Source organism: Canis lupus, chromosome 3 (assembly GCF_048164855.1).
Source record: "Canis lupus baileyi chromosome 3, mCanLup2.hap1, whole genome shotgun sequence".
NCBI classification, from domain to species: domain Eukaryota; kingdom Metazoa; phylum Chordata; class Mammalia; order Carnivora; family Canidae; genus Canis; species Canis lupus.
In genome coordinates, this window is record NC_132840.1 from 78,431,075 (window position 1) to 78,446,473 (window position 15,399).

Below are 15,399 nucleotides of genomic sequence, written 5' to 3' on the forward strand. Positions count from 1 at the left end.
CTTTGTGTTTCCGCAAGACTGACTTCTCTGATCTCATTTGTTCAGTTGTGTCTTGGTCAGTGACATTTCTACCTGTATCAGCTATTTCTCTTTTTGCTCCCCCCCCCCCCCCCCCGCCTCTGTCCCTCAAGCCCCCGAACTCACTGCTGTCCGTGTGCCATGGGAGGGCCTTCTCTCCCCCCAGCTATGTCTTACACCTTTCATTTTTGTGGGACACGTTGCTGGGACCAGTCTATTGTGTTTGAAGTATTCATTACTTTTGGTGGAGGGACAGGAATACATGGTTGGTGAAGACCTACTATGTGCCAGATGTTCTCATTATAGATTTTATTTAATATTTTTAAATGCTAAGTTCATAAATGATGCATAAATGTTTTTTTGTAAACATTTCAAACACTGCAGATAAAGTTAATGACCTTTTACTACTCCTGGCTTCCTCATCTCTCACCAAACGTTTATTCTGATGTATTTACCTTCCAGGCCCTTTTCTGTACTTGCACATACAATATACATATGCATTCATAGATCCCATATATTATTTGTGTGCATATGCATATATGTGTGGGTTCATGTTGGATTCCTCAATTTTTTTTTTAAGATTTATTTATTAGAGACACAGAGAGAGAGACACACACACACACACACAGTCAGAGGGAGAAGCAGGCTCCATGCAGGGGACCCCACATGGGACTCGATCCTGGGTCTCCAGAATCATGCCCTGGGCTGAAGGCTGCGCTAAACTGCTAAGCCACCGGGGCTGCCCTGGATTCCTCAATTTGCTATTTTCTCCTAGTATTGGGCCTTGAAGACCTGTTCATAGTGCATACACATTATTCTTTCTACTTTTTGCATAACATTCCATAGTGTGGCTAGCCATTTGCCTATGGAGAATACATGTTGTTTGTATTTGTTTATCACAAACAATGCTATAATAAACATCTTCATTCATACGTGCAAATGTTACTCTGTGACGGAGAAGAAGTATTGCTGGGTCATAGGTTGTATACATTGAATTGATGCTACCAAATTATCTCCCCAGAAACTGCACCAGTACATAAACTTAACAGCTATATATGAGAATATTTCCCCCCTATATTCATGTTGCTAACCTTATAAAGTGAGAGGTGCCTGGGTGACTCAATTAGTTAAGCATCAGACTCTTGGTTTTGGCTCAGGTCATGATCTTAGGGCCCTGAGATTGAGCCCTGACTGATTTGCACTGAGTGGGGAACCTACTTAAGATTCTCTCTCTTGGGATCCCTGGGTGGCGCAGCGGTTTGGTGCCTGCCTTTGGCCCAGGGCGCGATCCTGGAGGAGACCCGGGATCGAATCCCACATCGGGCTCCCGGTGCGTGGAGCCTGCTTCTCCCTCTGCCTATGTCTCTGCCTCTCTCTCTCTCTCTCTCTCTGTGTGTGACTATCATAAATAAATAAAAATTAAAAAAAAATTATTTAAGATTCTCTCTCTCTCTCTCTCTCTCTTTCTCCCTCTGCCCTCCCCCCCACCTGCTCTCTCATTCTAAAAAAAAATTTGTAAAATGAGTTAAAAGTGATGTCTCATTGTTTTACCTTTCCTTCCCAGGATTAAGAATGAAAATGAACATTCTCCATAACTTACAGTTTTCCTACGAGTTTGCCCATTTCTCAATTGGATTTTTTTCTAATTCATTGTTCAATGTTATATATTCTTTTTTTTTAAAAGATTTATTTATTTATTCATTCAGAGAGAGCGAGAGAGATTTTTTTTTTTTTTTTTGCAAATACTTTCTTTGACTTTATAGTTTACATTCTAACTGTGTTTGTGGTCTTCAAGTTTCAAATTTGATGCACTCTTTTTCTCAGTGGCTTTGAATTTCACATCTTATTTCAGAACATTTTTCCACACCAAAATCATCAGGGCTTCCTCCTATATTTTCTTTTACTACTTTTTTGCTCTCCTTTTTATGGTTAGATTTTGAATTTATTTTTGTGATTGGTATAAACTGGGGGTTCTAATCTAATATTGTCTATGGTAATTCATTTATATTTTTAAAACACAGAGTGTGGGATATTTACATAACAGAACTACAGAGATTGTAGTCCATGTGTGATGTGACTGATTTTCTGTCAGTCCAGTTACCTGGTCCTTCATTCATCGGTGGGATTTATTTATTGAGTAACTACTAGTGCTGGACACTGTGGTAGTATATGGAATGCAGTGGAGAAGAAAAAAGATATAATATCTGTCTTCATGGAGCTAACTTTCATTGCTGTGTGTGTTTTGGAGGAAAGGAACATATTTAAATAAATTACTTATGATTATGGACGGTTCTACAAAGTAGGAGTACAGCATATTATGCGAGCTTATGACTGGAGGTCCTAATCCTGGTGGTAGTGCTGGTAGAGAGGTGCTTAGGGCAAGCTTTCTTGATTAGTAACCTCTGAGCAGAGTTCTGAAGGATAAGTGGGCAGACTGAGATTGGGGGTGGGAGTGAGAAGTAGAGTGAGTAAGAAAGAATATTAGAAGTAATTGAAAATACTGTATATGCAAGGGTCCTGAGGTGGAAAGGAGCTTCAGGTGTTGGAGAAACTGAGAGGATAGGGTCTAGGGTCAGAGAACAATAGAAAAATATATGAGATGGACCTGGTATTGTGAACAAGGATCAGATCTGGTAGATCAAAGATCTTAAGCATTATCTGCTACAGTTAATGGGAAGCCATCGAAGGATTTTAATTAAGTGACATGATTATATATACATTTTAATAAGATCTTTCTGGCTCCTGAGGAGAATGAAAAGTTCAAGAGGGGCTATAGAAAGGGGATTTACAAAGTTATTATTGTAGATCCAGTGCTTGGACTAAAGCCACAGTGTGGAGATGGGGGGCATTAGGTTGTTATTTTTTTCTTTAATAATATTTGAAGAGCAAAGAACTAATTATGAGGAAAATGGTTGCTTCTGCACTTGGAAGAATAATCTTGGAGAGATTATTTTCCAAAAGTGCTGGGGGTAATCAGTGGAGGGGGGTCCTCTGAAAGTGTGTATAGCTCTACTCTTTTAGTTGTTTAGTCCAAGACTAGCGAATACCAGGTACAGAAGCAGATGGTTCTGGAAGAGTTATGTGTAAATGGCATTTTTATAATTGGAGTCCTTTAAACTTGCAAGGAGAATATGTCATTCAAAGGGGGGTGGTGAGCCAATTGTTCAGGCACTAGATGCTTAGGTGAATATGTAATCACATCCAATTCTTTGTGTATTGCACCTCAACCTTTCTTGTATTGGAGTTTTAAATTTTTATCTCTAAGTTGATTGGTCATTTATGAATATAATGGAATTATAAGAGTCTGATAAAAACAGAGATGACTTTAGATGGACTTTAAGGAAGACAGCAGGAAATCTTTAGTCTGAGGTAACTGAAAAAAGTGGGGAAGTAGCTGGGGAAGCTTGGGAAAGAAAGGCATATTCTCTATCTTTCTCTTGGGGATTTCTAATGTGCGTGAAGGTGACTAGAACTGAACAGGTAAAGCTGAATTTATTACTTGACAAGTAAGGGAGAGCTGTATCTCTCAAAAGTGACTTTGGGCTCTGTGAGTTACAAGGGAAGGACTACTTTGTAAATAAGGAAAGGAAGTTTTGCCCAAATAAGACAGGAACATGAGGTTACCATTTGATTGGTTGAGGAAAGGATTGTAAAGGCTGCTTTTGAAATGGCCACTGCTCTGGTTTACATCAGTAATAGTGGACACAGTTCTCAGTAAAAATAAGATGATATAATAGGCAGTTTTATATGTGTAAGCCTGGGAGTTAGAATTTTTTTTCAACATAGCATTAAATGTTCTGAGAAATTGAGTGGTGAAGAAACTTACTTAACCTTGTCTAACTCTGTATCTCCTCCAATTTGAGTACTTGAACCCTGCTCTTATTAACTAATATGTAATTGGAACATATCACAAAAACAATGGCTTTGCTTAAAGTGTGTACATTTTTCAGGAACAAATTAACTCAAGAGCTCCTTGTCAAGGATTTGGCTCAGATGTATGCACAAACTCAACCCTATCATTAGAGCTACGAGTAGTAGAAAAATAATTAATATCCAGGGATCTGAGTAAGGGGTTGTTTATGATATTGGATGACTTATCCAATGGATGACTTCTTGTGTAATTTCTTATTTTCTTGGATGACTTCTTCTGTAATTTCTTATTCTCTTGGAGAAAGTTGGGGTGTGTACAGTTGGGGAAGGTATTTGGGCTCTAGAGCCCTAAGAAACAAGGAGCAATGTGAAATCAAGCTACGGTATGTTGTCTCTGTGGCCAGGGCTCCTTTTCCCCAAAATAGCACTCTGGCTCCTGCAGGCACTGGAAGTAGACAACATACCTCTTGGGGACTTTGGTGAGACCATATTGGTGAAGATCTAAGACAGGGCTGCCTAGAAGTCTTGTAACTCATTTCATTCTTGATATTCAGGTGTTGGAGCTTCTTTGTTGGATAGACTTTTCCAACTCTGGTATTTCCAACTCCAAGCACCGATTTTCTGGGAGAATATTAAAAAAATGTATTTTTTTCCCCAACAGAATCAGTACCCAGCACATTGCTTGGTACATGATACCAACATATAAATAAAATATGAAAAATGCATGAGTAAATGGCACTATTTTGATTTTCGTGAACGTGGAGTCGTACTCTCACATTTGTTCTCTCCTTTTATAAGATCTGTCAAGGTGTTTTATGTTACCCTCTGTCTGCCATCAAATAGGTAACTCTTAGATAAGCTAAATCTAGGGAAACTAATATTTGTGAAACTTGAAAGCAGATTAAAAAATTTTTTTAATATAATATAATATAACCCAGGTGTCTCAGTTCCCCTAGATATAGGTTACCTGGAGCCATGCCCAAGTTAATGAAAGTCTGACGTTCTTCCTAAAATTTCTGCATATTCTGTAGCCATTGCTGTCTCTAATCCAAACCACATCATTCCAGACAAGAAACTCAGTTCTTCCTTGCATTACACACATATGTATTCACATACACGTATGTGAATGAGTGTGACATACACATCCTGCTCATATGTATATTTGGTAATGTAGGAGACTTTACTGAAGGTTCCAGGAGAAAGCAGTTGGACAGCATAGAAATGTGGTCTCAAATTGAGGATAGGCATCTCCATCCTTAAAATGTTCTGTAGGCTCCCCAACTTGGAGACTTCTGGTAAATTCCTCTTTTTGGCTCATTTCTCCTCTCTTTACTTTTCCTCTCTGAGGAGCACTTAGATATTACCCAGATTTTCTCATTCAGGGCAATTTAAACCATGCTTTTGATGATAGGGCTCTTGAAAATATTCATCCTTAGGGTCTCTCTGCCTTCAAATTCTAAGATAAATCAGATTGGACAGTTGAGATAATAACATTTTCATCTCATTACACTTTGTTTTGCTTTTGCAATTTTCAATTCAATATTAAAAGGAATGTGCATCAATCCTTTCTTTAAAAAAATCACAGTTTAATGGGCTTTTAATGATACACTTTCTTTGCTGTGGGAAGAGGGGTATGTATATATAATACTCATTCTTACAAACTATGGCTCACCTCCATCATCATTTTGTAGTAAACCTTTTCTGCCAAATGTCTTGCCTGAGAACATGGTTAAATGAATGGGTTTGTCATTTGCCTTGAGGGACCTTATATGATAACCTTACATGTAAGCCCTGTCTTTAATGTAAACTTGGGGCTGAGTTTTCCAGGAAGAAAGCCTTCATAGTTGGCTCTCTGACTTCTTTTGGTTTCCTAGGCACCTGGCTTACCTAGATTGAAGCATAGGAACTGGCCTAATTCAGTTGGACATTTTCACATCATGTCCTCAAGTTTTGTTGTTATCTGGAAATAAACACCTTTACAGGTATGGAAACATTTGTATTCTATTAAAATTAAAGTCCCCTTATCAAACAAAAACCTGGCTTATTTAAAACATTTTTGAAAGACCCATTAGAGTTGATTAGGAGCCTGACGTATACTGTGAAGAAACTAAGTACTGAGAAAATGCGTGGGATGTTTTATGCCTTTGACAAGGAAATGAGGCAAGAAGAGTTATTATAAACAAACAGGGAGACAGGATTCCTTACATTTTTTTAAAGTTAATGACAGTTGTCCTTGACCTTTGTGGTTTCTACATTCTGCTTATAATTGAAAAAGTCCTTAGTCCTACTTCATGCATCTGAAGGTATTCTGGGATTTCCTTGTTGGAGAATGAGTTCACTTCTTTTGAAGGAGGACTCTTGGTTCATTTATAGGTAACAAACTCTTTATAGGAGACCTTAACCGTCATAGTTTACTTTCACATTTTTATCTTCTCCACAGTCTTCTTTCACATTTAATTTTTGTATCTGTCGCATGTTGCATGTTTTACTCTGGATGATGAGTCTTTGGACAAGTCATTGTCTTCCTTAGGGCTGCTTTAACCTCCTTGTTTCTAATTGTGTAAATGAAGGGATTCAGAAGGGGTGTGAGGATAGTATTTAGCACTGACACCACCTTATTAATCTTAAAGGAAGAGTGTGTTGTGGGTCTCAGGTACATGAACAAGACAGCACCATACAGCAGGGAGACTACCGTCAGGTGAGAGGCACAGGTAGAGAAAGTCTTTTGTCTGCCAGTGGCTGAAGGGATCTGTAGGATGGTGGACAGGATATAGATATAAGAAATTACTGTGAAGAGGAGTGACCCTGGGATCACCAGGATGGTCGCCAAAAGACCCAGGAGCTCCAGAATGCTTGTGTCTACGCAGGCTGCTTTCAAAATGGGACCAACATCACAGTAGAAATGATTGATGATATTGTTGCCACAGAATGGCAACTGGATGAGCAGAAGCATCTGACAAAAGACAATGGTAAAGCCGACCATCCAGGAGCTGAGTGCAAGTTGCAGGCAGAGGTTGCTGGTCATAATGGTGGGGTAGCGAAGGGGCTTGCAGATGGCCAGGTAACGGTCAAAAGACATGATGGTGAGGATAAAGAACTCAGTGGTACCCAGGAAAAAGTGGAAGAAGGACTGCAGTAAACAGCAGGGGATGGAAATGGTTGCTCTTGCCACCACAAAAGTCTCCAACAGTTTGGGGATGACTGTGGTGGTGTACCACGTCTCTAGGAAGGACAAGTTGCAAAGGAAGAAGTACATTGGTATTTGTAGCCTGGGCTCTGCCCACACAATGACAATTATGAGCCCATTGCCCACAAGGGTTAATATGTAGATGAAAAAGATCACTATAAAGAGAGGGATTTGTAGTCCTTGGATATCAGGAAAGCCTACCAGGATGAACTCTGTGATTGTTGTGCCATTTCTCATGTCCCTCGATAGTCTAGAAAGACGAGCAAGAAAGTAGGTCCTTAGAACCATGCTCAAATACAGGTTATGGACAAAAAACCAAAAAAACAAAAAAGTATTCTGATTCTACTTAAAGTCCTTCAGGATGTCTCCCTCCTCCCACAAACACATATACACCCTAAGCACGCCTTCCTTACTCATGATTGGGCTTGATCTTTGCCAGCTAAACCAGCTTCTTTTCTTTTTTTTAAAGATTTTATTTATTTATTCATGACAGACACACAGAAAGAGAGGCAGAGACATAGGCAGAGGGAGAAGCAATGTAGAACTCGACCCCAGGAGCCCGGGACCATGCCTTAAGCCAAAGGCAGATGTGCTACCGCTGAGCCATCCAGCAGTCTCTAAACAGCTTTTGATAGACTTTGAAAGTACTAAGTACAATTGATAACTGGAGAAGTAGTTTTCCATCCATATACAGCTATAAGGGTAATCACTGCAATGTGTTATAACTGTCAATAATCCGTATGATTATTAGAAGTGTATATAATGGTATGTCTGCATAAACTGAACTGTGGTCCATAAGAAATTAATCCACACTCTTCTATTATATTCTAAAAGAAATTCTTGGTTTATATTATAAATACATTTTAAAAAGCTGATTTTACGACTCCCCACCCCCAGTCTGTGTGTGTGTGTGTGTGTGTGTGTGTATTTCTACAACTAAAAACCATAGCTGTTGTATATTAGCAGTGAAATACAACTTAGATAATAGAACAGATGTTTTTCTCAAGAATCCACTTCCAAATCCTAATTCAGACTCTTAACAAAGGAGACTAAAAAACATTCAAATGAAATGAATAAAATTGCTAAGCAAGTAGGAAAATGTACTAAACTTTAATTCAAAATGCCAAGACCAGCTGAATTAGGGCCTAATATGCAGAACTACCTAATCAATGTATACTAGATAAAGATCCATAGACTCGAAACTAAAAAAGCGAAAAGGCTAGCAAATGCTTGGGATAACAAAGTGGATCCTGGAAAATACATCCCTAACAAAACCTTCCTGTATGACTAAGTATCTTTTCATACCAAGCAAAGCATTTCTATTTGTATCTGCAAATTCATAGGTTGAGAACTTTCTTCTTGTTCTCTTAAAATTCACTGGAAAACAGTAACACTACTTCCTATCTTATTGAGGAGGATATCTTTTTCTTCCACATGGCTCTTCTTTGCAATGGATAAGGTAATTGCTGTGAAATGAATTGCCCCATTTTCAAAGTATGGGAAACTTTGCATGAAAGAGGCAGTTCATAGTTTATTGATATATGACTTAATTCTATCCCCATATGAGAGAACAAGAACTCTCTGAGAGTCTAGAGGACAAAAATACTTCCATTTCCTCCCACTCTTTTCTAGACCAGGAAGGATTATTTTTTTGCCTATTAAGTCAAAAGCTTTAGTTATTTCCCATGAGACTATCAGAGACACAGAAGTATTTGAATTTGTACTAATGGTCAATATAACTGGCCTTGTCCCTCAAAATAGGGCAGATACAGATTTATCTTCGTTCCCCGCTCAGAAGGAGTGGCAGTCTCTCCTGGTTAATACAAAATTACTAAGGGCTAAACATTCCATAATTTGGAGAAGAGAATTAAACCTATATATTCCATAGGCATTTGTTGAGAGCTTCCTATGTTCCAAGTCCTGCTCAGGGACTAAGGAGTTTATCATTTAAATAGGGAGGGTGATAGTGTAGGGAGTGATAGTGTAGAGTTGGGCACAGAGTGTTTTGGGAACACCCAGAAAGACCCCTTCCCCAGCCTGGGTGGGGGTTAGAGGTTTTCTAGAGAAGGAGAGGCCTAAGGAGTTCAATAGGAAAAGAGAGTGGGGTAGGGAGGGCAAATGCATTCCAAACAAGGCCTGAAGCTTGTGAAAGATGGCCAAAGCAGAAAATTCAGCTGGAACTGGAGCTGGGAGGTGGGCCTGTCCCAGCACTTCTGATAAGCTAACAGATGGGGTAGGCCTCCTATGAATCAGTTTACATGATGGGTTCATGAGACTCTTGGAGGAGTGAATCTTGAGCCAGGGAGTTTGCGAACCTGGGGCAAACTTTTGCATATGCATATGTACAGAAAATACAGTGTCACCTTCTTTGCCAACCTGTGTACACATTTATCTGTGTTTCATGAGGAAGGGGCTGCAGGTGGTAATCGAATGCGCTCCCTGGTCACAGACAGCACTGCTATGTATCTAGGTGACAAAGCAAGGCAGAGGCAATGCAGACCTTATGCCCTTTTGTAAGGGCCATGACTTGGCTTTGGCACCACGAGGACCCAGGAGTAGCAGCAATGGTGTCAGCTGAAATGGTAGCAGCAGAAGTGGCCATGCCTGGTGAGAACAGTGGCCCGAGCAGCAATGGCAGGGGTGCCCCACAGAAGGGATGCAGAGCAAAAAAGAAGTGGCAGGAACCTGGTGGTAGCTGTTTGGACAACTGATTAGACTGGGTGATGAGCATGTGTGAAGTTTTGTGAGATTTGGAGGAAGGTCAGATAGCGTGAGTTAGCAGGTTATAGCGATATTCAAAGAAAGGAAAATAACCTTAGGAAGCTAAGGTGATAAAGTTAAAATACTGGATTAAATATTGCAGTCGACATGCTTACCAGATTTAAGTAGAGTCTAGACTCTTTTTCTTTTCCTTTGGAGAAGTTACAACATAGTCATATGGTGTTGCTCCTCATTTCACCATGGCAATCGGTAATTGTTCTGTTCCTGTTTGCTCCTTACTCTTCAATCTGTTTCTCCTTTCTCTTCCAGGCTATTTCTGTTCATGCCATTATCTTCCATTAGCATCAGTACAGCCTTCCTAACTCCCTCTCCCCTGACCTGTCATACTCTTTCCTACCCATGTTTCAAATTATAGCAAGATGGTCATTCTCAAACACAATTCTGACCACCGTGCTCCTCAGGACCATCAATGCATTCAAGGCATTGATGATCTCCTCTTACCTTACCTGGTCTTCCAGCCTGATCTGCCATTTACCTTCCCCATTCTATGCACCATGCTTATTGAGTTACCCAAGTGTAGAGTCTGGCTCACTATTTGTAAATAAGGTTTCCCTGGAACCAGGCTAATTCATTTACATATTGCCTGTGGCTGCTTTGGTGTTACAGTTGGCAGAGTTGAGGAGTTGCAGCGGAGGCTACAGAGCCCTCGAGGCCTAAAATATTCCTGAGCTGGTGCCCTTTAACAGCCACAATTTGCTGACCCCTGCTCTAGTTCTCTGAAGGCGCCATCCTCCTTCTGGGTCACCTAATCACTACACATGCTATTACCTTGGCCTGCGTCCTCCGCAAGTGTCTCCAGCATTTGGCTAAGTCCTATCTCACTTCTAGACCCCAGCCGAGGAGCTATGTCATGGGAAGCCTTCGCTGACTCCCCATGTCCACAGTCTAGCTCTGGTGCTACTCTCACTCCCTGTAACCCCCTGGGCATTTCCATCTCTGAACATTTACAAAATTGTATTTACATTTTTTGGGGGCTTCCTCCACAAACTCTAAGGCCCTAAGGGCAGCAAAAATATCTGTGGGGCCTATGCATTGGCTTGGCATAAAATAAACCCTCAAGAGAGATTTTCTAAAGGATTATATAAATGGATAGTTTGTGTCCCCACTTACCTATGAGTTTATGTAGACATACATGTATATGTGTATAAAATGCTACTGTTGTATTTCAAATGCTGGGGACATAGCAGGGACTGTTTGCTAAATAATTTGTTTCCAAGTCTGCTGCTGCTGCTTCCAGCTTTTATGTAAATGTTGCTGCATGCAAATCTTTCTGCTCCATCTTTCCCTAATCAGAGCTTTGTGTTTCTTACTGTGTTCTGGTTATTCTCCCAGATTTCCAGATTGCCCAGAGTACAGAGAGTTTTCTTAACCCACTTGGCGCTTAATGCTCAATGGTAGAGTGGAATCATTTTCTCTGAGCTATGTTGTTGCAATCAAGTATCCTTCATTTTTCTTAAACATGTCATGGTCTCAAAAGAAGAAAAATAAATAGAAAAGTATTAACAAATATTCTTTCTGAATCTGGGCAATATGTCCCAAACCTCACCTTTTGTTTGTTTGCTTCTTCATTTGGCTTTTTAAAAAAACTGTTGCTGGGGGCAATTTCAATTTTATCATGTGCTGAATTTGAAGATGCCCAATACCGTATGACCTTAAAGCAGAGGCACCTAGATTATACTCTATAAACTCCGCAAAAGGAAGTGCATCAAGAAGCACTACTTTGAAGACTGTGAAAAACAGGAATGCAAATAAAGACAGCCAGTTTGAAATTCATCCCAAGGATTGATGGATGTGGGTAAAATGCAGTGTATTAAGACTGCTTGCTGGTGCAAGCCCAGTCACGGTTATGACTTTTCTATATGATACTGAGATGCATTTACTGGAATTTATTTCAAGGTTTCAAGGCATCAACGCTAGCCATATCTATTCGTTCTACAGAAGAGTAACACTTTACCCAGAATAGTACTCTTTGCTTTTCTGTAGCAAAGCAATACTCACAGCACTAATGATTCTCAGGGAAACAGTTCTGGTCCTCAGGCGGGTCCTTATCCTCCAGCCGACTGAAAAAGAATGAGAGATTTTTATAAAGGCACAGCATTGAAACAAAATTTCCTTCTCCTTTTTTTTTCCCTTCTTTTTTTTTGTACCAGGAAAATGAATCTCTCTAAAATTTAAGGTAAGTGCTGATATGCATTGCTGAATTCTATTTGTAAAGCTTTCAAGAAATGGAGAGATGGCTTCAGTGTTTAAGAGAATTGTGTTCAAAGTGATTAATAGATCAGTTCACACTAAGTCAAGATTTCTTCTCTCAAAATAACGAGTTGTTAGTTGTTAGTGGGGCACTCTCCTAGCTTCCTTTGGGACATTGTCTCCATGGATGTGCTCCAGAGACTCCCAGGAGAAAACAAAGTCTCACTAAAAGTTAATTCATAAGTCAAGGTAGGGCACTGACAGTTCTCTAAATTCTAATTGGTATCAATCATCCCTCCACTCCTAAGATAATCAAAATATGAGAATTCATGACTTTATGGGTTTTAGATTTTGAATTTCTCAGTTACTGAAAGAAGTAAAAATCAGTGGTCTTTTAATAATTAAGTGGTATCCTCTACTGAACTAAGTTGAATCAAGGGTAGGAAATATTATTAATAATGTGATGAGTGGCCAGGTATGCAGATATGCAAGAGTGAACGGCATAGAATTATACAACTTTTCTGTAAACTATCATATGGTAATGAGTGAAAAGATGGGGTTTTGAACTCTTGAGGGTCAACAGAGAGTTGAGGGATATAGTAAGCATAACTAATTGCTGGGGGACACTCTGCAAAATGAGAAAATGGAATTGGAATTGGAATTTAAAAACTTTAATGAGGTATAATTTACACAGAATAAAATGCAATCATTTTAAGTAGTCAGTTCAGTGGGTTTTGACAGATGTGTATACCATGGAAACACCACTTCATTAAGATTTAGAATGTGGGCCGCCTGGGTGGCTCAGCGGTTGAGTGTCTGCCTTTGGCTCAGGTCATGATCCCAGGATCCAGTCCTGCATCGGGCTCCCTGTGTGGAGCCTGCTTCTCCCTCTATGTCTCTGCCTCTCTCTCTCTCTCTCTCTGTCTCTCATGAACAAATAAATAAAATCTTAAAAAACTATATTAGAATGTTCTCAGCCCTGCAAAATATTCTTTTATGCCCACTTCAGTTAGTCTATCTCAACACCTTTGCTCCCACCCCAACAACCATTGATCCAATTTCTACAGTAGTCTTGAGTTTTTTATGATTTTATATGAGTGAAATCATACAATCTGTATACTTTTGTATCTGGATGCTTTCACTTAGCAAATGGTTTTTGAGATTCACACATATTGTCAAATGTAAAGTTCATTCCTTCTGATTACTGGGTAGTATTTGGTAAGGTTCAGGGTAGGCTGCCCCAAAATATAACACTTTGGCATATTGATTATTTAAAATTAAAGTTACTTTAGAAGTGGCCAGTGCAAGAAGAACATTGAATTCCTTTGTCTCCCTAAAAGCAAATAAATCTCCCATATGAAATATATATACCCTTCTTCAACCGAGAGGAAGAGCGACATTTTTATTACCAGAGATGGAGAATTTAAGGTCAAGAAAGCTATATAAATGAACCTTGTTATCCTTCCAATTTATTTCCCAAAGCCCAAATTTCTCTGTCTTGTCAATTCCTCCCTCACAAATTTATTGTTTTTTTGTCTAAAACAAACAAAAGCTGCCTGGTTTGGTCATTTCTTTGAGTCATATTTCAAGGAGATCCTGTACATACCAAATTAAAATTTGCTTTTTTTCTTCTCTTAATCTGTCTTATGTCAATTTAATTATTAGACAAGCCAAAGAAACTGAAAAAAAGGGATGAAAAGTTTTCCTTCCCTTCATGTTCTATATTCCATGAACATACCATACCTTATTTATTCAGTTAGTGGTTGATGTGCTTTTGAGTTGTTTCAGTTTTGGTTATTAATAAAGCTATGGTGAACAGTTTATTCATATCTTTTTGTGATCATATGTTTTATTTATTTTAGATGAATAAATGTTAGATGAATTTCTGAGTAAGAGGTAAGTGTATGTCTAATTTTTTAAGAAAGAGGCAAATTATTATCCAATGAGATTTCACCATTTTGCTGTCCCATCAACTGACAAATAAGAGTTATAGTTGCTCCACTTTTTAACAATATTTGTTATTTTCAATGTAAAAAAAGACAGTATGTTAGGGATAGGGCTTCCTCATTGTTAGTTTAATTTGCATTGCTATGATGAATAGTGATATTGAGCAAATTTTCATATGTTTATTGACTTCATATATTTATTTCTTGTGAAGGATTAATTTAAATACTTTGTCCACTAAAAAAGATAGATTTTCCTTTTATTACTGTCACAAAAGTTCTCTATTCTAGATATGAGATCTTTGTCAGTTAAAAAAATTAATATTTTTTTCCCAGTTTGTGGCTTACCAAGAAGTTTTTTTTTTTTTTTTTTCTTAAAGAAGGCTCCATGCCTAGTGTGGAGCCCATCATGGGGCTCAAACTCATGAGCCTGAGATTAAGATCTGAACTGAGATCAAGAGTTAGACATTTAACCAACTGAGCCTCCAAGGCACACCAACAATTCTTTAATAATGTATTTTGATATAAAAAAAGTTTTAAATTTTTGAAATCTAATTTATTTTTTCTTCTTATGTTTCATTTTTTTGCATCCTAAGAAATCTTTGTAAACCTCAAGACTGCAAAGGCTTTCTATTATTTATTTATTTATGTTTTTTTGAATAAAGATTTTATTCATTTAGTGAGAGAGAGAGAGAGTAAGAGAGAGAAAGAGAGAGCACAGCAGGGAGAAAGGTCAGAGGATGAGGGAGAACCAGGCTCTTTGCTGAGCAGGGGACCCCGACATGGGGCTCAATCCCAGGACCCCAGGATCATGACATGAGCTGAAGGCAAACACTTAATTGGCTGAGCCATCCAAGTGCCCCTCTATGTTTTCTTTAGATGTTGAAGTGTATGATTCATTTTGAGTTAATTTTTAACATTACTTGCAGTGAAGGTTACATGGCACAAAATGTTTCTGTTTTGTGTGTAAGTTATATATATGCCCTCTATTTTGAAGGATAGATTTACTGCATAAAGGATTTTCCACTCCACCTCCACCTCCAAGCAGTTTAAAGATATTGTTCTATTGTCCTCTGGCTTGCATGGTTCTCATGAGACATAAAAGCATTGTATTATGTATATTTCCAGATTTATATAACATGTGTTGCAACGTGTAGGTGAGTGTGGTGGTATTTTAATTTCTGATTGTCCTAACAATTTTTTATCATTGATTTTTTTATCATTGATTTTTAAAAATTTAATTATGATATATGTAGGTGTAGTTTTGTTTTTTTGTCTTGCTTGGTATTTATCAAGCTTTGTGAACATGTGAATTTATATTTTCTACCTAATTTTGAAAATTATTTTTCATTGTCTTTGAATTTTTTCTTCAAATATTTTTTCTGCCTTCACCTCCTTTGTTGTCCTCCA

General features: G+C 38.6%; 1 protein-coding gene across 1 annotated transcript; it reads right to left on the minus strand.

Annotated features, from left to right (window-relative positions):
* Window positions 1-6,171: 6,171 nt before the first annotated feature.
* Window positions 6,172-7,327, minus strand: OR6X1 (olfactory receptor family 6 subfamily X member 1). Its single transcript, XM_072812586.1, has one exon. It carries the CDS (start codon window positions 7,310-7,312, stop codon window positions 6,374-6,376), a length of 939 nt encoding a protein of 312 aa, XP_072668687.1. The 5' UTR covers window positions 7,313-7,327; the 3' UTR covers window positions 6,172-6,373.
* Window positions 7,328-15,399: the final 8,072 nt, after the last annotated feature.

Excerpts from the sequence above, each read along its gene's own strand:
- OR6X1 (XM_072812586.1), bottom strand. The coding sequence starts at position 7,312 with ATGAGAAATGGCACAACAATCACAGAGTTCATCCTGGTAGGCTTTCCT.